Genomic DNA, 27,706 nt, shown 5'->3' with positions numbered 1-27,706 from the left:
AATGCATTCTATACTGATAAAGGCCCCGACTCTAGGAATAGCTTATTACTAAAATTAATAAAAAAAAAAAAAATGGTTTCTTAAGGGAAGGAACAAAAAATGTTTTGATTGGGTTTGTCTACATAATTGTGTTTGCTTGTTTGTTTTGAAGTAACTAAGGATCAATCCCAGGGACTCACAGATGCTAGGCAAATGCTTTACCACTGAGCAACATCCCTAGCCTGATTATTTTTAAAAGGATTAAAAACTGGCCTAGGGGTGTAGTTCAGTGATAGAGCATGTACTCAGAATGCACAAGGTCCTGGATCTAATCCTTAACACTAAAAATAAAAGCAATATTAATAATAAAATTAAACTTTTTAATTCACTATTTTAAATAACCATAAACTTCTCTCAATGATTTCTTTCACCTAACCAAATCCAAAAAGATGGGGTTAGTTTTAACTGAAAACAATTTTTAAAAGGCAGATTAATAACAAATTTTAAATTTACAACTGGCCATGGTGGTATATGCCTATAACCCTAGCTATTCTGGAGACTGAGGCAGGAGCCCAAGATTGAGACCAGCTTGGGGTACTAAAGAAAGACCCTGTCTTGAAAAAAAAGATAAAAAGACTTAGGGATGTAGCTCAGTGGTAGAGTGTTTGCCTAGTAGTTTAGAGGTCCAGGGTTTGATTCTTAATATCTCTCCCAACATACACACACACACATGCAGACACACGTGAGATATTGAGTAGTGACATCCAAATAAAATGTTTTTCCTTAAAGCATCAGTAAGTCTTTATAAATACACCCTAAATGAAACAACCAATATTGACTTTTCAAAGAATGGGAAATTAAAAGTGGACTGAAATGGTTCTTTAGCTTTTATAACAGTTTGGTTTCTTTTTTTCTTTTAACTGCTCTATACATGATAACAGCACTATGCAGATGGTTTCTTTAGAGTAAGAGCTTCTTAAATAAAGTGTTATTCATGGAAAAGGACAGCAGACAAAAATTGAACAAGACAACATCAAGCTCAATGCATAACGATGAAATAAATATGCACACAGTAATGGCTTCTCAAAAAGATTTTTCTGAATGGCAATTTAATAGCTATTGCAGGGGGAGATGAGGGGCCGGGAGGTAATTGTATGAGGCAAAATCAAATCTCTCTTCTTTTAAAAACAACAAATCACATTTACTGGTGTACTTTCAAGACTACTTCAGATGTTTTAGAAGCAATATAAAATTCTTAAATGGGTCCTAAAAACACACGAAATGCACTGCAAAAGAGCTTTATTTTTTGAATTTTATTTTTTAATGGTACCCCTTATTTAGTCCTGTAGCACCTATGTCTTAATCATCTTTGAACAACTATCAAACATCTGTGCACAAAGCAATATGAGGGACAAATGTGGTGTTTGTCTGCACAGTTTGTACCTCGGCTGACAGGAACTGCACATCCTCATGTGGGGCAGATTAATTAAAGTCCCTACTCAGAATCCTCAAAACAGGTGCTGCAAAAATGATGCTGTGAAAATGGCATATTTGGGACTTTTAGGACATCTATCTAGAATTTCAGTTTGGGAATAAAGGCTTAAAAATTTTTTTTAATTTGTTCTTTTTAGTTATACATAACAGTAGAGTGTATATTGGCAGAATATACATATATATACACACACACACAAAGAATAAACCACTCTTGTGGTTACACATGATGTGGAGTTACCATGATTGTATATGCAAATATAGGGCTAGGAAAGTTATGACCAATTAATTCTGTCTTTCCTATTCCCCTCCCACTTCCCTTCCCTTTGTTTCCCTTTGTCTAATCCAATGGATTTCTAATTTGAATGCTTAAAATTTGCTAAGAAAATAGATCTTGAGTATTCTTACTGCCAAAACAACAAAAATAAAGGTAACTATTCTTGTGAGAAGTATTCCAGTCTCCTGAGAGAGACTTTAATTAGCCTATCTGTGGTAATCACTTCAGTGTACATATAAAAACATCACCTTATTTATCTTGGGGAAAAAAAAGGCAACCTTAGTTCACAGACAGGAGGCAACATTTATTTGACTAACTCTGTCTCTTATCCATAAGTTTAGAGACTGTATACACAAGCCAGGAAGACAGAACTAACCAAACACAAAAAATTTTAAAAAGCTTCAGATGAGTAACCTGATACTTCTGAAAGAGTTAATATTTTTTTTTTAAAGAACTATTTAAAAAAAAAAGTAATTACCGTTATAAAAAGACTCATCACCTGATAACTGATCAAGAAGAAATCTTAACACTGAACAAACCAATCCTAGTGCTCCCACGGGGGATGTTGATGATGTGCATAACCAAACTAGTCAAAACCAGGCAGGATACTTTGAAGTGGAAATGAGCCACTAGTCATTTCCCACTAACCCCTGTGATCACACAATTCTGAGCTAGTTTTCCCACTCTACAGGCCCCAGACTCTTCTCCCAAACACTAGATTTAGACAAGGTCAGTATAAGTACTGGGGAAGTGCACGTGTCAGGGTACCATTGGAACAGGAGAAACCAAGAGACAAAAAGAAAAAAAAAAAAAAAAAACCCAGACCTTGGGAAATAACAGACTCAAATCTCACACATTTTTCATTTTCACAATACCTTAAATTTCTGATTACCTCTCTTTCTACATGAAACCTAAAAGGGGCCCTTCCCACCCCTTTCTTTAGGTTGTACATACATCCTCCATGACATCTCTCATTTCTAAACCACAAGTCTGAAGGGACTACAGCTCTGAAGACAGTTTGGTTAACAGGTAGAGGTATTTCCTCACAGACGGCACCGTGGGACTAACAAGATCAGGCAGGTGCCTTGGGTACTTTGATCTGCAGTCAGTGGCTGGGACAGGCTATGGCTATGTCTGTAATTACAGCAAGTAAGAAGAGAGGAAACGGTGGTGCCTTGGGACTAGGAGAATACTTTCAGTGCCTAAAAAAAGTTCAGTATGACTATTCCAACCTATTTTTTTTAAAAAAAGGTGTGGTGGTACATGCCTTTATTTTTTATTTTTTAAGATAGAGAGAGAGAGAGAGAGAATGAGAGAGAATTTTTTAATATTTATTTTTTAGTTTTCGGCGGACACAACATCTTTGTTTGTATGTGGTGCTGAGGATCGAACCCAGGCCGCACACATGCCAGGCAAGTGCGCTACCGCTTGAGCCACATCCCCAGGCCCCCAACCTATTTTTTTATAGAATGAGTAACTCTAAGAGATGACATCAGGGAGAAAATGTACAGAAATCACTAAAAGCTCAAGTCATAAACAACTAAGTCATAATACATGTCTAAACAGTAGAAGTGAACAGTGCCTATATGCCTTCCCACATATTCCTGGATATAACGGACAAAAGCACATTTTTAGAACAGAGGCAAGCGGGTAAGTTTGTTAAAGGCTTCCCCAAATATCTAGAGGTTGTATCCAAAACACCAACTGATTACTGAAACACTCTCCAGCAAAGCTGTCTGCACTGGACTAGAGTGACCCTCTTGTCATAACGCCACCCCATCTGCCCCCACAAAAAGCAGCACTGCCCAAACTGCAATTGGTTCAGAAAATCAAGAGCTTAACATCCTCAAAACATATGATGAACATGGAAAAAAAATGATCTTGGAGCAAGGAAGAAGTTTAAGCTATTTCCCACCTCTTACCTTTCCATTCAAACATACTTCCATTATTCAAAACCGCCAATTATCCCAGGTATTACACTTGGAGATTACAAAATATAAAGAACACAGAGAAGACAAAAATAAATCCATAATTGGTACTAACACAGAATAGTTTCAAAATGGCGATCTTTCACTTCTAACTCAATGTCAAGGGCAGTACCTGACTCTGATGAGTCCGGATCGAGGGGAGATCTCATTTCTAAAAGAGTTTCCAATTTGGGCAGCAGCAAAAGGCAACTTTCCTTGGTTGAATTCCAAAAGTCGCTTGAAATTCAGGAAAATCCCCTGTGCAGTTTCTGGCCTCAAATACCTAAAAAGTTAAGTGGATCAGTCTGTTATCAAGAAAAAAATAATATTTTATAACAAACATAAAATTTTATATATAAATCTCAAAATTCTCAAATAAACCATTTCACAACAAAACCGTACAGGCCCGAAGACAAAGTTTTAGAAACAGATATCTTCCTCTGTAGCAAATATTCTCATAGAAGTATCAGAAAATAGATTAAGTAACTGGTATGGCAAGACTACTGCAGCACTGTCATTTTATTGGATTATTCCAGTTGTCAAAATACCCCCTCTTTCACAGTGCCCCTAAAACCTCTGATGATGTCCTCTTGAGCAAACATTTTCATAGAAGTATAGATTAGGATAATTTTGGTTCCCTCCAAAAATAAAACCTCTGTTAATCCACAAAATGAAACATAACTGTGAGATCAAAAAAGAAGTCAGTATGGGCTAAGGCTTAACATTAGAGTTCCCTAAACACGTCCATCATTCCACCAAGCCAGGACATTTTCAAGGATTCCCATACTATTTTATCCTCTGCAGTATTTTCTGTTTTCAGCCAAAGGCTTCTTTATTTCTTCATATTTTAAACAAATGGTTAAAAAAAAAATGCTATCATTATTGCCCTCACCTCAATTTCACAGAAGATACTCTATGCAAAACCCCCTTTAGGCAAGTGTTCTCAATAGCCTACTTCCAAATAAGTGTTATTAAAACAACTTCAAAACCAAGGAAAAAAGACATCTAAAATTTCACCCTCTCTTCATGTACATGACCACTCTTTCATTCTTGTGGTTCTTTACAGATTTCATCCAAGTATTAACAACTACAGTTTATGTATGTATTAATACATGATGTGAATAAAATTATGTGTTACTTCTTTTATTTATTTTCTAAATAATTGTAAAAAAAATCTTATATTTAACAGTGGCAAAGTATTATATTAAAATGATCTACTTTATTATAATTCTTAACCATTCTCAAATTAATGATAAGTAGATTATATATACTTTCACTTTATATGTTCTTTATAAGCATAGTTTCCTTTCCTTTTGAATTATTTCCTTAGGAATTCCCAGGAGCGAAATGTCTGGGTCAGAGAATACACATCATTTTATAAAATCTCTATGTACTATCAAAATGCAAAGTTTACCATTTCTACAAAATATCCCAAATCAACCTGGCATCTTTTCCTTTTTTTTGGTACTAGGGATTGAACCCAAGGGCATTTTACTACTGAGCTACATCCCCATCCCTTTATTTTGAGATGGGGTCTAAAAATAAGTTGCTAAACTGTCTAAGTCTGGCCTCAAACTTTTGATCTTCTAACCTCAGCCTCCTGAGTGTCTGAGATTATAGGCATGTGCCACCATGCTTGGCTCATCCTATTATCTTATAAAAGAATAAGCTGTGAACATTTTGTCACAATTAAAATTAAATTAAAACATTTTTACTCTAAAACAAATCCACAGAAAAAAATATCTGACACTACGAAATGAAACATTGGCTGTGTTTGTTAACAGTGGACTGGAAATCTGGAGAAAAAGCTTCCAATTCCAGATTACTTTATAAACTATCCAGATTTGTTTATTCTGTGAAAAACTTCTTTTTTCTGATCAATGGGCCATATCTATGCTGTTCAGTGATAGGACATTAATAACAGGCCTATTTAAATTTAATTAAAAAGCATTAGGAGTGATGGCACACACCTGTAATCCCAGTAACTCTGGAGGCTGAGGCAGGATCCCAAGTTTAAGGCCAGCTCTGGCAACTTGGCAAGACCCTAAGCAATTGAGTGAGACCCTCATCTCAAAGAAAAGGCTGGGGATATGGCTTAGTAATAAACCACCCCTGGGTTCAATCCCCAATACCTATCAATCAAATTAAAATAAATTTAAAATTCAATTACTCAGTAGCACAAGTCTCAATTCAAGTTCTCAACAATCATACATGGCTAGTGACTAACATACCTAGAACATCTCCATTGCTGCAGAAAGTTCTACTGGACAGCTGTGCTAAAGTACACTTCAGCAATCATTCTTTGCCCTTCCCCTATACAACTATAACTAACAGATCACAGTCTGTTATGTTTGTAGTTTAAAAAAAAGGAAAGTGATTATATTAAGAATTATAAGAAATAAAACTTAAGAATATGGCTGTCATTTTTTCTCTTTAGTATATTCATCTGTACTTTCTATATATAACTTCAAATTTTTTCCTTCCCAGCATTGATATTTACCTTTATTACAAGCTATTTAAATAACTTGGTTACACAAATAAACTGTGATACATACCCAGGCATGTTTCCTCCAGGTCCAATGAAGGTCTTGAACATTAAATTAAAAGGTACTGGTGGGGACAGATCATTCCCAGTAGTGGGGGATTTCACATTATAGTTCACAAAAAGATCTCCAAGTTCTTGCTGTCCATAGTTATCAAGCTAAAGAACACATCAAGACAATAATTAGTGCAAAAGACAAAACAAGGCGTAAGTAATATAACTTCTTCAATCCATTGCTATGACTCACACAAAATTCAAGAACATAAGAATTTACCTAAACTTCAGGATATCCACATTAAAACCATAAACAGTTTACACACTTTTCGTTTACCAGCAGAAAAATGGAGACGTTTCTGGGACTGACCTAAAACTAATGCCTTCACCATTTCACAATGAACAAAAGAAAGGCACACAGATAGAACTCCTGTTTCATTATAATAGTTATTGGTTGGTAAGAATCTAAAATCACATAAATAAGTTTAAAGGTTGTATTTTACCACTCTAAACAAATTTAAGAAGCTCATTTCTTATGTGTTTATAACTTTTTTACACTAGGTATTAAGCTCCTTAGAGGTAGAAGCTGCACCTGATCCACCTCTGGATTTTCCAGTGTATTGCACATTCTATATATTCAATGACAATCAATGTCAAAGCTATGTACGAGCACCAATTCAAGAATTTCAAATGAATGACAAATCATCTAATAAAAAAGCATACTTTAAAAGCCTTTTTAAAAAATCTCCTAATAAAAATAAAATAATTTAATCAATAGACTCATGGCATGAGAACTGAAGCTATGCAGTCAGAAAGAGCTGGACATATCTTCCAACTTTAACTCAAGACCAAGTTTTTCCTAATCTCTCTGAATCTCAATTTGCTTACCCATAAAATGAAGATTAAATAAAGTATGCAAAGGGCCTGATACACAGTACCTACACAATAAAGGGTGACTATTAGAAGTTTTATTTGTATCCCTCAATTTCCACTCCACAAAAAGTCAGCTCGCACTAACCACGTTCCACAACTGAATGAAAAATTTAAAAACTAAATCTTCTAGGTTCTATTGTCACACAACTTCTAAGGAACATTCAGAAAATCATGCCACTACCCAGAAAGCTGGATCACTGAGATAAAAAGGTCACTTGAGTGACCTTCAAGATACAAACACCACAAATGTAAGCTGGTCCTCCTACTTAAAGAGAAAGTCAAATAGCTTAAAGAACATCTCTGTTTCCCAGAGAATTCAATAATACATACTGCTTTTCAATAAAAGACATAATGAAAAAAGAATCAGGAAGAAAAAGATTCTGAGGATACAGAAAGAAATTTATTGGGTATAAATTTCAATAAATTGCATTTGCATTTCCCATTTGATCCAGGAATGCCATTTCTAGGAATCTATCCCAAAGATGAAACAGTAAAAACATGAAACATATAAGCACAAAGCTATTCAGTGCAACACTATCTGTAATGGTAAAGAGAGGAAATAGCCCAAATGTCCACTAATAGGGAACTAGTGATATAAATAAACTACAAGCACACAATGCAGAATTATGCAGCTATAAAATGAAATAAGGAATACCTTTTTTTCTACTATTAGAATGGGGATCTATTGTTATGTGAAAAAAACATGGTAAAGTATATGTGGAATCCTATCATCTACCTAAAAAGGGGGTGCACACTATCTGTCTTTAATTAAATGTGGCTTAAAATTTTTTTTTAATTTTTTTTTTTTTAGTTGTTGATAGACCTTTTTTTATTTATTTGTATGTGATGCTGAGAAGCGAACCCAGTGCCTCACGCATGCAAAGCAACTGTTCTACCAGTGAGCCACAACTCCAGCCCCCCCCAAATTTTTTTAAGTTAAAACCTGCTTACCTATGTGTCAAGAAGAGAATAAGATAAAGGGTGCGAAGGGAATAAAATAGAGAGAAGAGAAACACACACTATTTCTACTTGAATATACTTTATATTTTGCTTTTAAAATTTAACTTTGGCGCTAAAAGGATTTGGTATAATTATAAAATGAACTTAATTTAAAAAAATGAAAACCTAAAAATTGAGAGGAAAACAAAATACACAGACTGTGTATCTAGCTTGTGACCTAATGACACAGAATGACCGCATGTGAATTTAAACACCCTTGTTAGACCGCAGGACTGACTGAAAACTTCTGGTGTATCTTTGAAAAGAAAGAATAAAATGAATTTTTATATTGTTTTCAATATTCATATTGTTGATGTTGGTGTTACTGTTACTCTGAGGCTGTTGATGCACACAGTGGGGAATAAAACGTTAATAATTGTGTTGCAGAGAACTGGTATTTTTGGTGTGGGTAAAGAAAACAGAGATTTAAAATTTATAAAATAAAAATACTATAATATCTTTAATTAGAAGTTTCAAATCAATTCATGATGACTTTACCTTTAAAAAATAAGAATTCCCTGGCTCAGTTCACCAAAAAGGTCTAGAATCAACAACTAATACCATGTTCACTAATAAGGACCACAGACCCTTGGAGAAATGGTCCAGTCCTGTTCCAAGTCTGGGACAGGAAATGTACAAGATGAGCCTACAGTTGTCATACTAAAAAGCAAGGGAGTTATCAAAGACCACCACAGGGTCACATCAAAAGTACTCAGCAGACATCTCCTGATAGCCGAAGACTGGACAATTTAACCATCAGTAAAGATAATAACAGCAATTAACTGAAAAAGATCAAATATTTTAATCTATAACACGGAAGGAAGGAAAAGAGGGAAGGCAGGCAGGAACTCACTGTGCATTTTTTAAGGATGAAAGGGAATCAATAAACAGGTTAAAATAAGATGTGGAAATGGATCAAGCACATGTTCTCCCTTTTCTTCACAAATGGTATCTCAGAGAAACAGTGAATAAGAATGTTTTCCCATTTTCTGCCATCTAGAATAATAACAGAATGACCAAAAAAAAAAAAAAAAAAATTGGAACCTCTTAATCAATTAATGGATCTAGACCAGGGTCATCAATGGCCGAACCTCACAGAAGTGATAACCATTTGAAGTACATAAAATCACTAAATATCTTGCCACAAATACCTGGTCAAGGACTGGGGCGCGGACTCAGTGGTACAGCGCTTGCCTAACAGGTGTGATGTACTGGATTGGATCCTCAGCACCACATAAAAAATAAACAAAATAAAGGTATTGTGTCGATCTACAACTAAAAAAGAAATTCTTAAAAAAAACAAAAACAAAACAACAAAAAAAACCTGGTCAAGTCTCTATTACAGAAACTGATAAATATGTTTAACATCACTTATAATAATGCAAGCAGTCAGGAAAATGTGAACAATAATTCATATTTGATGATATTTAAATAATTAGTATTTACTAAGGCAAAAACACTTATCTAGGACTGGAGTTGTGGCTTAGTAGTAGAGCACTTGCCTAGTATGTGTGAGGCACTGGGTTTGAATCTCAGCACCATATATAAACAAATAAATAAATTAAAGGTCCATCAATGTTTTTTTTTTGTTTGTTTGTTTTTAAAAAGCAGTAACTAGAACATTCAGAGGTGTATTAGCAAAAATAGACAGAACCAGGTGCAGTGGCATAGACCTGTGATTCCAACAACATGGGAGGCTGAAACAGGAGGATCACAAGTTAGAGGACAGCCTCCAAAACTTAATGAGATATTGTCACAAAAAGTTTTTAAAAAGTGGCTAGGGATGTGGCTTGGTGGTAGAGCATCCCTGGGTCCAAACTCCAGTACTGCCAAAAAAAAAGAAAGAAAAGAAAAATAAACAAGAATCAATTCTATGCTGTTCTACACACATAACAGAAGAAGAGCTTTTCCTATCACAGAGAAAGATGCAGTGCCTTTAAACAAGCTTCATAGGGCTGAAAAGGAGTATCAGGCATGAACAAATGCAGCAAACAATATTCTATGCTCAGCAACAGTGAGCTACTGAGGACACTTTTAAGTACTATACCATTTTCCATCGGTCCATTGTTTTTCATGGAGTATTATACAGCTGTGTACATATGTACCCACAGCAAATCATAAAAGAGACAGACTGCTCTCCTAGACCAAGAAACAGAAACTCAATGTTCAAACTATTACTTATCAAATCAACTGTCTCTCTATTTTGACAATTTACTTGGAAACTAAGGAAACTAAGATCAAAGACCCTCAAAGACATATACACAAAAAATCCAACTCTGAAATTCAGAATGGAAAACAGAAGAAATTGGGAATAATGTGAGAAATATTTCCTTTCTTCTAACAGAGGCCATGACTTTGGAAAAGGAGTAAATAAAATGAATGTGTGACCATAACAGCATCAAAATACAAGAAATTATTTTCTAAATCATGAGTAATAATACTAGAGCAATGAGCTTCAAACAAGGGATAAAACACACTTCACAAGAACCGAAATAAATTGGCAGACGATTCATCAGCCAGATTAAGAAAGTTTTCAATTTAAATTAAATTAAATTAAATTCTCTTCAGAATTTCTCTATGTAGGAAATCTAGGTATCTCAGGATGTTTAAAAAAAAAATAAGGCAATAGTAGAAACGTTATCCAGTAACTTCCAAGAGTAAAAGGCAAAATGTAAGGACATCCTAGATTTAGCTTCAGATACATTAATGTAAATAGATATAAATGAAATGCTGTTTATTTTTCATCCAATGAAGCAAATAAATTTAAAAAGTGAGCCGCATGACCAAACATGGTTTTGGACCAACATACTTTGCTTAAGTGAAACAGCTAAAAGAGGGGGTGAAAAACCAGCAGCATATACAAACAGCTATACGCATCTTCCTAGGAAAATGATGATGCAGTTTTCATCCTATCCTTAAACTTGTTTTTACCTTTAGTGTTGGGGATTGAACCCAGGGTCTTGGGCATGTTAAGCAAGCACTCTGTCACTGAGATACACTAATAGCTTCCTTATCATATTCTTAAAGTGGTCTGTGACCCAAAAAAAGGATTAAGGACCACTTCTGATATAGAATGAACTCTTACACTTGGTAAAAGGTCAGAATAAATTATCTCTATGTCTTTCTGCCACCCCTAAAATTCATCAAATTAAATAATTATAATACTTTAAGTCCACAGGCAAACTGGGGAAAGGGCAGAAAAGCAGGAGTCTTGTTCATCAGGTTCTAGGAATGGCACAGAGTCAGGGACACCAACCTGAAGCAGATCAGGTGGCTGACAAGGGAGTGCTCATGAAGTTATCTGCCCCAAAATCGCAACACCAACACGGAACACTATTCATCACCAGTAACTCTTCTGGTTTTAGCTTTTAAATCCAAAAACATGTTTTAGAGAAGACACAAACTGAATGTCTACTTACACTGACTTGTCAGTGTTGCTTGAAACAAAGGCTTAAGTCAAAAAGACAAGAAAACAAAAACCTAGATGTTATTAGGGACAGAGTTAAATTCTGCTTCTTCACGACTGTGTCCAGGGTCTGCACAATGTGGAATTCAATAGTTATCACAGGCGGAACGAAAGACAGCTTCTAGACAGGTGTTTCTGATAGCATCTCTAAAGTTCTCACCTGGGCCAAGACACTTTCCATCTCTGATTTCTTCTCAGCAGAACACTTTTTATCAGACATCAATTTCTGTAAATGAGCTGTAAGAGAGGTGTTGACATGTGAACTTCAATCAATGGGTAAAAGGAACAATGCATTTTGAGTTTCAATGCTGAATAATTAAAAAACAAATATAAGGATAATGTTCTTAATTTAAATGAATCTTATAGCTGTTTTTATGGGGACAGTCAAGCTATTATCTAGATTCATTTACTAATTAGAAAAACTATTATCTGCATACTATTTTTTTAAACTTGCTCTGTATACTTAAGATCTGTTCCTTTTACTCTTTTTTAAGTTTTTATGCCCCAATAAAAAAATTTGATGGAAAAATTTTTGAGAAAATAGTTTAACCTAAACCCTGTATCTTGAACACTAGTACTGTTTGACAGAGATAAAAAAAACAGACCTTTTAACAGATGGTCAGCCCGAAAACATTCTCCATTCTTTACATCTTTCACCATGAAGTCTGCAAATTTGTCTACATGGCCAGAGGTCCTAAAGGAACAAATGCCAAGCCAATTTGTCATTTTCATACAAATTAATACACATAGATAGAATAACAATATAAGATGACCCCCCATAAGTGGTAGAGTGTTTATCATATGCAAGACCCTGAGTTTAGTCCCTGTTGCCCATCCCCCCCACAGACAAAATGTAATGTTATGGAGGGTATATAGCTCAGTGGTAGAGCACTTGTCTAGCATGCACCAGGACCTGGATTCAATTCTCAGCACTGAAAACAAAGGACAATATCCCTACAATATGTTTACCCATATTTGTGTATCTCAAAGTTGGAAGCTCCCACATCAGTGATAGTAATGTACCCATGAGAAATAGTAATGTATGTCACAGGAAACTCTGCCTCAAATCTATTCTCATCCTCTCCCAAATTCTTCCTTCCCTTATGAAAAAAGATATTAACTAGGTCATACTTTTGCACAAACTGCCATAAAGTCTATATTATGTTTCAAGATCAATTAGTACATAATATGCCATTATTATTAGTGATCTAAGCAAAGGCCAAAACAATTCGAAGTTTTACTAACCAAGAGTTACTTAATGATAGCATAGCATAGAACAATCTTAAGGTAAGTTTTCTGCCACTGAAAACTGTGCTGACACTGGTATTATCACTACCCAGTTCCTAACAGTGGAACAAGTAGTTAAAAGACATATTAGGCAAACACTCCACCACTGAGCTACACTCCCAACAATTATGATCTTAAAGATCTATCATCAGGTATTCCTCTTATCATAATTGGCTGAAATTAAAAGAACTTAAAAGATTTTGATAATAAAAAATTACCTCTTTGCCATGTAACATTAAATGAATAGCAATGATACAAAGTGGTAAAAATTTCTCTTTCACAGTAACTGAAATCCTGCCCTTTCAATAATGTTGTTAGGACTGCACTGAAACTTTAATATACACCATATTTTATTGAAAATGTATACAAACCTTTTCTCAGAACTCCTAAGAAATTACACTAAGGAAATAATCAAGGATATACATAAAAATCTATCTATCAGTATGTTCAATGCCATGAAAATTCACAAACACCTTACATGCCGACAATATAGCACTAAATTATGGCTCATCCATAAAAATAGAACACTCTGCTGCATTAAAAATACTTCAGACCAGTATTTAGTGACATGAGTAATGTTCACTTACATTACAAGATGAAGCCAATGTGTTGCTAACACTCAAATACATAGGAATGTACAGAAAGAAAAGTGAAAGGATAAACCTAATGATGTTATAATTAACATGGTTACCGGAGCGGTAAGCATATTCTTTGTTTCAGTATTTTACAAATTTTCTACAAGAACATGGGTGGTTTTTGTAATGAGAAAGTTACTTAAATATGTATATTAAAGAACTTCCCCCTTCAAAGTAGAATCTTATCTTACTTTAAAACTGGCTCAGGGGTGAGCATGGTGCAATCAATCTCCAGAATCTGCTCCTCTTGGATAAAGTGTTGTCTCCAGGTCTGGATAATATTGTTTTTCAAAGCACACCCAACTGGCCCAAAGTCATACAAACCACTAACACCTGTAAAATACAAGATGTTATTCAGAACAAATAAAAACAAGGAAACATGAGAAACTACTACCTATAAGACTTAACATATACCCCATGAAAAAGTTTTAAAGTCAACAGTTCAAATCTCTCAATATTTAAAGTCTTCTTTCCAGCCAGCTGACAGAAGTAGAATTTAAAAATTTCTTAGTTCATTTACAATTTTTTACATTTATAATTTCAAGTAGGATTAGTTCCAAATTGAAAGCAATAGAATACACAGAAAGCAGACCAAAAAACAGTTTATAGTTTTCTGTCATAGCAATTGTTGCTGGTATCTAAGTCACCAACATGCTTGAACACACGTACACTTACATTTTTGCACACTTGTATGCTCACACACACTTCCATGGTTGCACATTGGCATGCACGCACACCTACATACATGTGTTCATACACATAAATGCTTTCACTCACGTGCTTACATGCATACATGTTTACATTCACACATTTGTACTTATACACTTACACCCACACACTTGCAAAATTGCATGCTTAAATACACACTAACATGCTTGCACACTTACACTCATACACACTTAAACAACTGCATACTTGCACAGATGTGCTTACAACTTACATGCTCTTACATTCACACATTATATATATAGGCATGCACACAAAGAACACACACATGCTCACACACATTAACACATGCAAAGTTATACATACATTCACACTTACAGGAACACACAACTCACACCCACTCACATGCCCACACAAATACACTTGCACAAATACACTCACATACACCCAGACACACACATACATACACTCATATACTCATAAAATATACATCCACACCCCCACACACATACACATTTGCCCTCACATACAAAAATATTAACATTCTCACACATAGGCTCGGACACACACAAGTACAAACTCACGCAAACACACTCACACATCTACACTCACACTCATACATAAACACACATTCATTCACACATATCCTCACATATGCATACACACACACACACACACACACATACTCAAACACAGAACAGAATAGAATAGAATCCAGTGCCCTTGCATGGAGAGGCACCTTACAGCTAGCCAGCACTACCAGATCAAATACATGGCTTGTAGGTATTTTACTTGTTTGTTCAGAGTTGCCATTTGGTGTAATGACTCTTATTTGTTCTCTCTGTCCTATTTATTCTTGAAGACTACTTTATTCTTGTAGTACATAGGGATTGTTGGTACCTACGTATTAAGCATTTGATATATCTATATATTAATGCATTTATACACTCTTCTTAAAATGTGGTAGAGACTTGGGAGCAGTAAAGGGCCAACTGGCTAGCTTAGCTTAAAGTCATTAACCACAAAAGTGTTCTTTTATTAATCCCCTACCTCCATAAATAGCAAAAGCTTGATCATAGAAAAACCTTCTCTTCAAGGTATCTTCCATTTTTGACCTGTCAATAATGTCATCTTTGGGCTGTAATGCCAGCTCCTGTAAAAGGAAAAAAAAAAAAAAATTGTGTGATTGTACAAATGAATGGTAATTTGAATCTATAAATCTGAATTTAGTTTACTCCTCTGTAAAATTCAATATGAAATTTATCAAACAGATAACATTTTGATAAGTTAAAAAAAATGGAAGCCTTATTTCCTCCCACCCTTTTAGTAACAGAAAAGATACCTTTACTTAATTATCTAGGAACATACATGATCATTTTCAAGATTATAAAACTAAGATTAGATGTAGATAATGACAAGCAATATTAGCAATATCTGAAATTTAAGTGGATCTGTAAACTGGAGACTTAAAAACTTTAAACTACCAAGTTTCGCTATGGGAGGTTTACTGTTGGGGTGGGTACAAGATGGATCAAAAACATTATTTTTAGACATAGGAAATTTCATTTAAAAAGAGCACAATGCTTTTCAGGAAATTCAGGAAGCATATTGAGTACAGGGTCTGGGAGGCAGGTTCAGGTGCGGGGAATCAGGGCTCAGGAGGGCTTTGTAGAAAAGATGATGCTTTTGAGTTACACTTTGAAAGGATACGGAGTTTGCAAGGTAGTGGAGGAAAAGACACTCTGGATAAAACAGATAAATCAAGTGACACTTATTCAGAAACTTTTCTAGGTCTCTCCCACCCAAAGAGATTACATAAAGATCAACACTCCTATACCTACTTATGTTCCTATTTTAACACCCCAAGACTCACCTTTGCTTCCAATACCCTCTTACGGGCCTTAAGCTCAGCCACTGCTTTGTCTACATCCACTTGGGGTGCTTTATCTTCTTTTAGCTTTCGCACAAGATCTCCCTAGCCAAAAAACAGAATTTATATTCAGGACTGGTTTCAGGAGTCAAGATACGTTAGAATATTTTTTCTTTCAATCTTGGCAACGGAACCCAGGGTCTTGCACTTAGTGTTCTTACCACTGAACTTCACCCCTGGAAGGAATGTTTTTAAGCATGCTTTTAAAAAAAAAAAAAAAAAAACCTGTACAAGAACAATGCAATTAAAGTATTTATTATGTAAGAGGTCATTATGAATAACTGAAGGTCTCTGCCCTTTGTATTTATAATCCTGAAGAATACAGAGATGAATTAACAAAGATGAGCTCACATGGTGGATTTTTAAGAGGGAGGGGATAAAGAAGGTGGCAGTTTTTTAAAAAAATCATATAGAACATACAGAAATGAATCACTGAAATTGAAAACTGATAGAACAGGTCAAATAGCAGATCAGACAGAGCTAAAGAAAAGATTAGTGAGCTAGAAGACAGCACTAGAGAAATTACCCAGAACAGTATAAAAAAGCAGTTTAAAATACGACAGGTAAGTAGTCACAGAGAAGAAATAGTCTAAGAATTATCCAGCCAAAATGCAGAATAAAGAAATTATTTAAGAAGTAATATTTGAGAAGACAATAGTTATGAAATTTTCTGTAACTGCTCAAAGACATGAATTCTCAGATTCAAGATGTACAAGAAATTCAAATACACAAAACAAAAATCCATGTGTAGACAAGCTGTAGTAAAACAGAGTATTTAAGAAGTGTTAAAGACTGAATTTAATCCCAAGCAAGTTGAAAACTTCTTTGAGCTTCCTCAACTATAAAATTAAGATGATAATAATTGCTAATTGGACTGTTATAAGAAGGCAATGAAGCTGGGTGTGGTGACAATGTATATAATCCAGTGGCCTGGAAAGTTGAGGCAGGAAGATCACAAACTCAAAGCCAGCCTCAGAAACTTGGTGAGGCCCCAAGTAACTTATCAAGACCCGTCTCAAAATAAAAAAATAAAGAAAGAGCTATAAATGTAGCTCAGTGGTTAAGGGCTCCTGGGTTCAATTCCTGGTAGAAAAAAAAAAAAAAAAAAGAGGAAGAAAGGAAACACTTTAAATAAAGTAATTTTGCAGCACCTAATAGCAGAAATATAAAACGTAATAGCTGTTATTATGCTAAAAAGCAACTCAATTATGTGTGGCGACAGATACTTCACACCCAATTTGTTTCAAACTGAATTATTTCCTTCTACTATGTTCTGTCTGACAATGGCTACAAAATCTACTACTTTCAAAACAAGATATATCAAGTTATCCTTCTTAAGCTTCAACATCTGGTAACCTTCACTTTAAAATTTCCAATATAATCTCCCCCTTATGCTCCTAATAAACTAGGTTACTACAAGATTACAGTTCATCTCCCACCTAAAGGTATCCAGACTAACATGAGGCCTGGCTCCAAGTTATCCTAATTCATGTTATTTCTCTGTCATTTAATAAGTCTTATTTCAAAATAGAAAGCCATCCCTGATTCGGTAACTGTTCCTAATTTGTACTTTCAATGATTATTCTCTAACCCAAAAAGAGTTTCCTCGCACTTAATGACATTATACTCCATCTTTTATGAAGCATTTCCAAATATCACAATCTGACAATTGCTCCCTGGGGACATTATTCCCCCTTGAAACTATCTCAAGTAGAGGCTGTTTTTCCCCCCACATTCCTCAAGGCCTGGAGAATGGACAGATGTAGTCCTTATTACCCTCTATACTAAGTTGTTCCTCTTTTCTCCCACTGAAATCCCTGCTCCTTTGAAGGAAGGACCTGTTATCACACTTTTTTTCCTGGGCTGGTGTCATTTTCTAAGCTCCCACTAACTCTCTTCCTCCAATGAGTCTCCCTCTTGCACAGCCCATGCTCTTCAGAATGTCCAGCTCAGGAAGTGAAGAAACCATCAGAAGTATCCTTCCACAGTTTTAAGATGCACTGCATCTTCCAGGAATGCATGTGTGTGTATGTGTGTGTGTGTGTGTGTGTATGTGTGTGTGTTACTGGGGATTGAACCCAGGGGCGCTCTACTTCTGTACTACATCCTCAGCCCTTTTTATTTTGAGACAGGTTCTTGTTGAGTAGCTGAAGCTGATCTGGAACTTGCAATCTTCCTGCCTCAGTCTCCTGAGTTGCTGGCAAGAAAATGTAATTTAAAAGAAGACTATCTTGTTTGAGAATTTTACAGAGTTGTTCATTCTTCAAGGAAAATGTCATTCATTATTTAAAAAATAAAACACAAGATATCACCAATGCAGCTGGTATCTAAGCCACCAACAATCTACCTTATCAATACACATTTATAGCAACTACATTAACAGTAAATCTATGTACAGGTATAAGGATCTGCTTCCTGCATTATAACTCTCAGTGGAGTCACACCCAGAATTTGTATATCAAAATACATATTACTTTATTGCATTTATAGCATTATTTGTACATATTTTTATTAGAGCACTATAATTATACATAGTAGGTGGATTCATTTTGACAAAATTATACACGCATGGAATTTCATTTCGATCCCCTCTCATCCTCTCCTCACCCTGTTCTCCTTTCTCTACTCTGATGATCTTCCTTGTGCTCATTTTTTGGTTCTTTCTACTTATACATAAAAGTATAACTCACTATGGCATTTTACATATGCATATAATGTGATTTTGTTAAATTCATTCTGCATTTCCTCTCCTTTCTCATCCCTCCTCCCTCCCTTGCAATCTCCTCCTCCTACTCACTGATCTATCTTCCTGATATCAGATACACCCCTCCTTTTTTCCTTATTTTGCTCTAGCTTACACATAATAGATAATTTTGACCCTTGACTTTTGGGTCTGACTTATTTCATTTAGCATGAAGTTTTCCATTTCCATCCTTACCAGCAAATGCCATAATTTCATTCTTCTTTATGGCTGAAATCACCCTATGGCTTATTTATTTACATGCAATTTTATCTGCCCATCTTTTTTTTTGGCAGGGCAGTGGGTACCAGGGCTTGAACTAAGGGGCACTCAACCATTGTGTATATATATCACATTTTCTTAATCCATGCATCTATTCACAGGAATCTGGGCTCACATAATGGCTCTTATGCATTATGCTGCTCTAAACATTGAGGTGGCTATATTGCTACAGTATTTTTTAGTCCTCTTAGATAAACAACCAGGAGCAGGATGGCTGGTTCATGTGGTGATTCCATTCCTACTTTTTTAAGGAATCTCCATACTGCTTTACAGAGTAGTTGTAGTAATTTGCAGTCCTATCAATAATGTATGTTTTTCCCCACATTCTCAATAGCATCATGACTGGTATTCTTGTTGTACACATTTGTTTAATTAAATTTAGGTAGATATTTTGCATGAATTTCACGAAGAACAGAAATGAGAAATTCTAAAACATTTGGTATAAAGAGGACACTGGAGTCTAATATAGTCAAGAGCCATGAATTTAGTTATACCCCATTCTCTTGTCTTATCCAAATTAGTCTGGCCTGTTATTTTGCAGTTTTTATTCTATTATCCTGATCTCTCTGGCTAAAGCAACAATCCCAGTCACCTTCTAACTTCATTGTATCTTATTACAATACCTGAGATCACCCTACAGGTTATTTATTTCATGCAATTTTATCTACTCATCTTTTTTTTTTTTGGCAGGGCAGAGGGTACCAGGGATTGAACTAAGGGGCACTCAACCACTGAAACACATCCTCAGCCCTATTTTGTATTTTATTTAGAGACAGGGTCTCATTGAGTTGCTTACTTTTGCTGAGGCTGGCTTTGAACTCACAATCCTCCTGCCTCAGCCTCCTGAGCCTCTGGGATTACAAGCATGTGCCAGGGCACACAGCTTCTACAATCATTTTAAAGTAGGCTTGTTTAGGACAGAATGGTGTAAAAGTGATATGTATTCAATAGAAACAGTCCTTTAAATTTTGAGTTCCTATCTTTTCCTGGGCCAAGATGCTGGGCAAAAACACTGAGTTGCAGCTCCCAATCAAAGAATACAAGGGTAAACAACCTACACTCCACAGCACATTGTGTTGCTAAGCTAGGATATTCTTAGGTAGGGTAGCTGTGTATCGAACACATTTTCAGCTACAATATGTTCGGCTTATGATGAGTTTATCAGGACACAGTCCCATTGTAAGCAGAGGAGCACAGGTGTTAGAAATTAAAATGGAAATTTTTACAAACATTAATTCACCTAAAATAATAAAAGCTCAATATATGCTAATAAACAGCATGTTATGAAAAATAACTATTTTCCAGAACAGTGAGAAATAGTTTTATAATTTTGCAAATTTCTAAATTTCTAACTTAATAGAAGACAGCTAGACTCTCACGTCTATTTTTTTTGCAATATGGTATTTTGAGTAAATAATATAAGAAAATCACACAGAGTTAGAAAAGGGAGTAGAATTTTAAAAGTTTCTTCAGATGTGAAAAGAATTCACTATGATTATTCTTCTTTGATAGTACATCAAAATTCTGACAAGTAGTAGCTTAAGTTATTTCTAACCCCCAAATAATAGAACTAAACTTTTCATACTGTTACATTAAGTTCATGAATGTTATCTTTGAATGCATCCTTTGGATAGATACTTGATTTCATAACATCATGCATTCACTGGTCATTTGGAAAATATTGATTAAATGACTTATGCAGATCTTCCAAATATTAATCCAATTTTACAATATTAAAAAAATACCCATTTGTTAATACACTTATTTTTACTTATTTATTTTTATATGGTGCTGGGGATTGAACCTAGTCCCTCACAAGTGCCAGGCAAGCACTCTACCACTAAGTTACAACCCCAAAATTTAAGCTAGGTGCTGCAACTCATGCCTGTAAACCTAGCAATTTGGGAGGCTGAAGCAGGAAGGTGGCAAGTTCAAAGCCTGCCTGGGAAAGTTGGCAATTTTAGATCCTGTCTCAAAAAAAAAAAAAAAAAGTACTGAGGATGCAGCTCAGTAGTAGATTCAATCCCCAGTACTGAAAAAACAAAACAGGAAAAAAGGTCAGATTCTAATAATGGGAAGCTGCCAAGCTTGAAGTCAAATTTCCCAAAATTCTAAAATTTTCCCAAACTTTAAATTTTATTATTGGGCACAAATACTATCTGTTGTTTTCCTGAAGTGACAGGCTCACTTCATTCATCTTCCACAGTAGCAGATTTATATGAAACATATGCCACTAACCAAAACAGTCTTTAAGCACCTTAAAAAGCCCACTCATCTTTAACTGTACAAACTTCACAAACAGAGGTGACAGTGTCTCATTTCCCCAAATCCAAAAAAGGGAGAAGGGGTTAATTAGATGACTTTTAAATTCCTTCCAGCTAGCACTTGTCTCAATATGATTCAAAGTTACAGGCAATTAATTGATTTTATGTGGTCCTAGAAAATTAGAAAAAGAATCCAAACCAACTTACACAAATTAACTCATTCAGAAAAAAAAAAAATCAAGCCAACATAAAACAATACACAAAATTCATAAATCAATACACAAGATAAGAATAGCCTGGGAAGACTGTTCCATGATCAAAGTTTACTTCAGTTAACCAGACCCAGTCTAAGCACAGATGGATAATTTGCACTGCAGTTCCAGGCAAACGTGGCAGAGGGAGGGGTTTGGGTTGTGCTTTTTTTCTAAATTAGATGTATTCTCTCTTCTAAGAAAGGATATTAAAAAAATTGAAGAGTTATAGTAAAGACAAAGGAACCACACCTAATTTCATTTAGGGAGGAGAGGAAGGATGAAGGGAGGATAAGTTTATAATGTTCTGATACCTATAAAAAAGGGAAAAAATTAAGCCCATAGTGAAATTTCAAAATAAAAGGACAATAAAAACAAGTCAGGTTCAGACCAGAAATAAGTAGAAACTGCAAAGTAGCAGAACTTAAAGAATTTGTGTCTGTTGTACCCCAAAGAATTATTTATGAGATGGGGTTCCACCCTCCGACGCTAAGGCAAATTATTGCATCAGGCGCCAGTGCAGGAGAAACTCGTTTGGTGTTTACTACTTGTAGGTCATAGATCCCCGGGATTCTATTGCAAGCTTCTGGTTTTACCTAGCTGGATGTGAGAATCGTCTGAAATTATCTTTTCCTTATCCTCTCGAAATTTTGATCTCCATGCTAGAGCTCTAAAAGAAGAAGGCCTGTATCAAATCCCAAGTCCTCCAGCCCATGAAACCTCCCCTCCCTTCCGCAACGTGAAATTGAAAATGTTCCATACTAAGGATGGCTGACTTCATCTAGAAACTAAACACATTCTCAGTCTCCCAGGTTTCCGATCTTAAAACCTCGCTGCTTCCAAGGTGGCCTTTTCAAACGCCGGAAAAGATGACAAGAGCAAAGGGTGAGGGATTCACGTGGTTATTAGAAAAGCAAGTTTGACACCTCCCTACACCCACGTCTCTCCACTCTGGTTCTTTTCCCAGCCGGTCATTCGGCTAGCTAAGCACTGGAGCTTCCTTCAGAGATGAAAAGAAGGAAACAACATCCAAAGCATCCTGAAGATCAGGGAGTCTGGCCCCAGGAACCCGCACCTTCGGCTCATCACTGACCTGGGAAAGAATTAGGAAGCTGACCACCCGGGGTGCACAAAGAGCACAGAGCGCCTGGCAAACTGAAATTAAGGTTACGCGCGGAGGACACGAGGAGAACCGAAGGGTCACAGATCCCAGACACGAAACGCAGGCAGGGAAAGGAGAACAGGTCGGGAGAAGAGGGGGTTAGCCATGGACCGCAGACGCGGGTCCGCGGAAGGAAGGTGGCTGACACACCGGGACTTGGGTCCTAAGTGGAGGAGGCGAGGAAGCCGCCTGTGGATGAAGGAACAGGGTGCCAGGCGCGGTGCGGCTGGCCGCGGAGGAGGGAAGGATGAGCAGGAGGGGAGCCGCGGAGGAAACCGGGGGCTAGTAGAGGGCGTAAAACGCCGGTACCTGCTGGCGCACGGCTAGCCGGAGAGGTGCCAGCACCTCCTCTGCCCCGGTGCCGTCCATGCTGCTCCGAGAGGCGGCGGCGGCGGGGACCGAGGTCTGGGCGCTGGCGGGCGTGCTGAAGGACCGGCGGGGCGCGGGCGAGGGCCGAACGGGGGGCCGCAGCGCTAGCGGCGGCAGCGACAGCAGAAGAGCAGCGCGGAGGGGTCTAAACAGCGCCGGGAGCAGAGAGGGCATGAGCCGGCGGCGCTGGGCGGTCCCGAGGGGGCGGCGGCGGAAGCGGCGCGCGCGGCCCGACCTGGAGCATGATGAAATCGCCGCGTAAACGCCGTGGCGCGCGCGCAGCCGCACATTCCCTATCCCGCGCAGCAGCGTCGATCCGCCCCAGCAGATTCGACACAGAACCCGGAAGAGCCGGCGAGGTGATTTTTTCACCGCCCAGCACTGGGAGGGCTGGGAGCGGGCCGAGAAATGCGTGAAGCCGCACCAGTAAGGTGGACCGTTGGAGCACACAGCTCTTCCCGAAACTTGCAGACCCAGACGCACAAGAACCTTCAAAGCAAGAGCTAGTCCAGCGCACTCCCACGCTGAGGCAGACCTATTTGGATACAGGCTTCTCTTTCTGTTCTTTCCTCCCCGACCCTTAGACTGATTTGCAAACATATCGAATAGGGATTTACACTTAATGTTGCCCAAGCTTGGGTGCTTCTCGATTTTTACTGGAATTAAGGTCCGCCAACACTTCATATTATGGGAGTCTCAGGCCAGAGACCCGAATGTTAGGGTCCCAACCAATCAGATCCCACCACTCACCCCAAAAAAGTGAATGGAAAAAGTAATGATGAAAATCAGGAAGGGAACTTTAATAGATGTGACCAAATTGAGAAGGCAAGTGAGACCAAGTATATCATCCCTACCTTTGGGCTACTAACATAAGCTTTACTTTTAAATAGTGGGAGAATCAGGGGAGGGTGTAAAAGAGGCATAATTAAACAGTTTTGATCAAACTATGGTCTGGTTGATCATTATCTCTATCTCTATTTGCTGTTTAGGATGTTTATCAAACCTGTGATCCTGGAAAGGGGGTGCAATTCCCTTAGGGGGCCAATCTTATCCTGGGTGGATCTATCTGCTAAGTTCCATTGTTCTGAAAGATGTAGAACAATGGAAATGTCTAGGTGCCACTCCAGGGGTCAGGAACAGGACACTGAGAAAACTGGCAATGGATTTCCATGCAAATTTTGAAAATACTCTTATCTTGGGGACAAGATAGGTAAATTTAGGAGTAATATACCTATATACCTACATGCAGAGCTGAAGGTAATAAAGAAGAAGATAAGGGCTGGGGATATAGCTCCGTTGGTAGAATGCTTGCCTTCCATGTACAAGGCCCAAGGTTCAATCCCTGGCATCACGTTAAAAAAAAAAAAAAAAGATACAAAGTAGAGGCAGAGATACCAAGCCTTACCCTGCGTTTAGTTGCCCATTGGGCAGCTGCAGGCCCAAGTAAAGAGTCCGCTTTTCAAAAAAGCAGCCTGAATCCGTTTACATTCACTCGGGCCTTGTTTTAGTCAGCTTTTTCTCTGCTGTGAACAAAAGACCTGACAAGGACAATTAGAGGAGGAAAAGTTTATTTGGGGGCTCATGGTTTCAGAGGTTTAAACGTCCATAGAGGGCTGACTCCATTCTTTGGGACCCAAGGTGAGACAGAATTCATGGTAGGAGAGTGTGGCCGAGGAAAGCAGCTCTGGACATGACATCAGGGATGAATTCTCCACTTACCAATTACAAATGTGTACCCCAAAGGCACGACCCAATGACCCACCTCCTTCCTCAGTACCCTACCTGTCTATAGTAACCACCCAGTTAATCCCTATGTGGGAGGGGTTTAATGCACTGATTAGGTTAATACTCTCATAACCCCACCATTTTATCTCTAAACTTTCTTGCACTGTCTCACACATAAGGTTTGGGGGACACTTCATATCTAAAACATTACAGGACTGCACAAGACCACAGACCTTTTGGTATCAGAGAGTAAAATTTCCACCCTCAGAGCAGCTAATAGTGCCATTTTATGAATATGGTGTCCTATGAAGAGCCATGAAGTTTGGTTATGCATGTGCAGATCACCGATTATTTCAGTTTTCTTTACTTTCAATCACTTTTCCTCATACCCTCAGATCACCTTGCTTCTTTGTCCCATAAAAAGTTCCCCTATAACTTACCCCTGGGAAGATAAGGCTTGAGACTTGCTTTCTCATATCCACACCCTTGGCTTCCCCATATATAACCTTTTTCTCTTTCACAAAACTCGTTTCAGTGATTGACATACTGTGGGACAAGCAGAAACAGGCCTGCTTTGGTAACAATTTGGAGAGCCTCCGGGGCACATCCAGATGGGCTCATGAGCCTCTTGCCCTCACTATTGAGAACTATGGACAAGTCTAAGCAGTTTACCACTTGTCCCATGGACCACCTCAGAGTCCATCACAGTGCTACTGACCTTCAGTGCACAATTTCACTTTGCAAGAGGCCTATTTCTGGGTTTGGAAGCCATCTTACTCCATGATTAACTTTGACACAGGTGACTGGATTCCCTGTGATTTGGCCTTCATTGTGAGGGTCTGAACTCAACTGTCTTCTTATTAATTGGTACTCTTTTCTCTCATAAATTTCTTTTTCTCTCAAAAAAGTTTGGCTCACAGCCTATGTAAAATTCTCAATGAAAACCTTAGAGGCTGGTCATATGACAAGGACAGGAGGAAGACTGAGAGCTGAAATTAATTTACATGACTTGTTTCATTTTATCAATAAGCATAATCTGAACTCAACTGTCTTCTTATTAATTGGTACTCTTTTCTCTCATAAATTTTCTGGTAAAGTAAAAACAGTCTTTAAAACAGTCCCCCTCTTGCTCTCACAGCCCCCACCCCAGCTCTTTGTGTAGACCTTTTTTACTTAGGAGTCATACCTTTGGATGTGTAAATTTAGGATTAAGGGTTATTTAGGGCAATGGAGAAGGTAAAGGAGAAGATTGATAGCCCAAAGGTAGACCTCCCAACTCCACTCTAATGATAATTCTCAGGGCCATATCTTGGACTATATTATTATTCAGAACTGCCTCATTTCTGAAATATTACCTTAAAAACCCAACTCTTGGGGCTGGGCATGTGGCTCAAGCGGTAGTGCGCTCACCTGGCATGCGTGCGGCCCGGGTTCGATCCTCAGCACTACATACAAACAAAGATGTTGTGTCCACCGAGAACTAAAAATAAATAAATAAATATTAAAATTCTCTCTCTCTCTCTCTCTCTCTCTCTCTCTCTCTCTCTCTCTCATCTCTCTCTTTCTCTCTAAAAAAAAAAAAAGTTAAAAAAAAAAGTTTTAAAAAACCCAACTCTTTAAACACAAGCAACCACCCTTCTAGATCCCTAATGCACTTCAACTTCACCTGTCTGTAAAGTTTTGCACATGGGCTCATAGGTTTGTAATGTGAGAGGAAGAGTGTCAGGATCTCCTCAGAGATAAGGAGTTGAGATCCCCCCAATAAAAGTGGAGGTCAATGTGGATGAAGAGATTGAAGTTAGAGGTGGTTGGGCTTTGTAGGGCCCTTAACTGGAATATGTTGATGTCACCCAATATAATGGGGAATGGGTGAGGGAGTGGACAGAAAGCTGAGCGCCCAGGCAGGGAGCAGGAGGTTGGTAGATAGTGGGTGTTGATGTGAGCTGGAAGAGCCAAGAGCCTCGGTGAAGCTGGGTTTACCCAAGCCCAAGGAACAGCATTCAGGAGCAGCCCAGGGATGGAAGAGCACTCAGAGTAACAGGAATGAGCAGTGACCAGCAGAGAAGGCTGTGGGGAAATGGGTTCCTCTGGGAAGAGCCATCTTTAGTTAAGACCAAATGGTTAAAATCATATATACATTAAATCACTTCCAGGGACACTGTACTCTTGGCTACAAATGCTCTCTCTAGTTTGTTTCCACCCCAAATTATACCCCTCCAAATGGTCTGATGGAACTGAGAATGAATTCCACAATGAGATGAAATGACATCAGGGTGCCCCAATAATACAAAACCAATGTGTTGGTCAGCTTTTCATTGCTGTGACAATACACCTGAGAAAAGTTAAGGAGGCAAAAGTTATTATGTTTCCCCACTTCAGAGGATTCAGTTGTGGTTAACTGGCTTCCTTTTTTTCTGAAACTGTAGTGAGGCAGTATGTGTTGGCAGAAGAATATGGTAGACTAGAACTGTTCATCTCATGGTGGTCAGGAAGCCCAGAGAGGGACAAGATATAGGGCCCAAGGGCACAACCCCAAAGCCTACTCCCTTCAACTAGATCCCATTCCATGCTATTTCCACCACATCCCAATAGTCCATTCAGCGAATATACCAATGGATTAATCCACTGAAGAGTTTATAGCCTTCATGATCTAGTCACTTCAAGATCCCCATCTCCACATTACTGCATTCTACGTCAAACCTTAGAGGCTTGGGGGAATATTCCAGATGCAAAACAGCTACAAGATA

General features: G+C 37.6%; 1 protein-coding gene across 1 annotated transcript in view; it reads right to left on the bottom strand.

Annotated features, from left to right (window-relative positions):
• Gars1 (glycyl-tRNA synthetase 1) overlaps positions 1-23,480 on the bottom strand; it is a 38,731-nt gene extending 15,251 nt beyond the window's left edge. The window contains exons 1-8 of the mRNA XM_076836027.1: positions 23,175-23,480; positions 16,110-16,211; positions 15,287-15,389; positions 13,762-13,903; positions 12,254-12,342; positions 11,809-11,885; positions 6,270-6,415; positions 3,848-3,997 (exon numbers count right to left, since the gene is read on the bottom strand). Of these exons, the coding sequence (XP_076692142.1) occupies positions 3,848-3,997; positions 6,270-6,415; positions 11,809-11,885; positions 12,254-12,342; positions 13,762-13,903; positions 15,287-15,389; positions 16,110-16,211; positions 23,175-23,408 (1,043 nt within the window). The 5' untranslated portion in view covers positions 23,409-23,480. The remainder of the gene's footprint in view (positions 1-3,847; positions 3,998-6,269; positions 6,416-11,808; positions 11,886-12,253; positions 12,343-13,761; positions 13,904-15,286; positions 15,390-16,109; positions 16,212-23,174) is intronic.
• Between the last annotated feature and the right edge of the window lie 4,226 nt (positions 23,481-27,706).

The sequence above is a fragment of the Callospermophilus lateralis genome, chromosome 1, assembly GCF_048772815.1.
Source record: "Callospermophilus lateralis isolate mCalLat2 chromosome 1, mCalLat2.hap1, whole genome shotgun sequence".
In the NCBI taxonomy this organism is placed as follows: domain Eukaryota; kingdom Metazoa; phylum Chordata; class Mammalia; order Rodentia; family Sciuridae; genus Callospermophilus; species Callospermophilus lateralis.
Note: the sequence above shows the minus strand (reverse complement) of the source record. Positions and strands in the feature narration are given on the sequence as shown.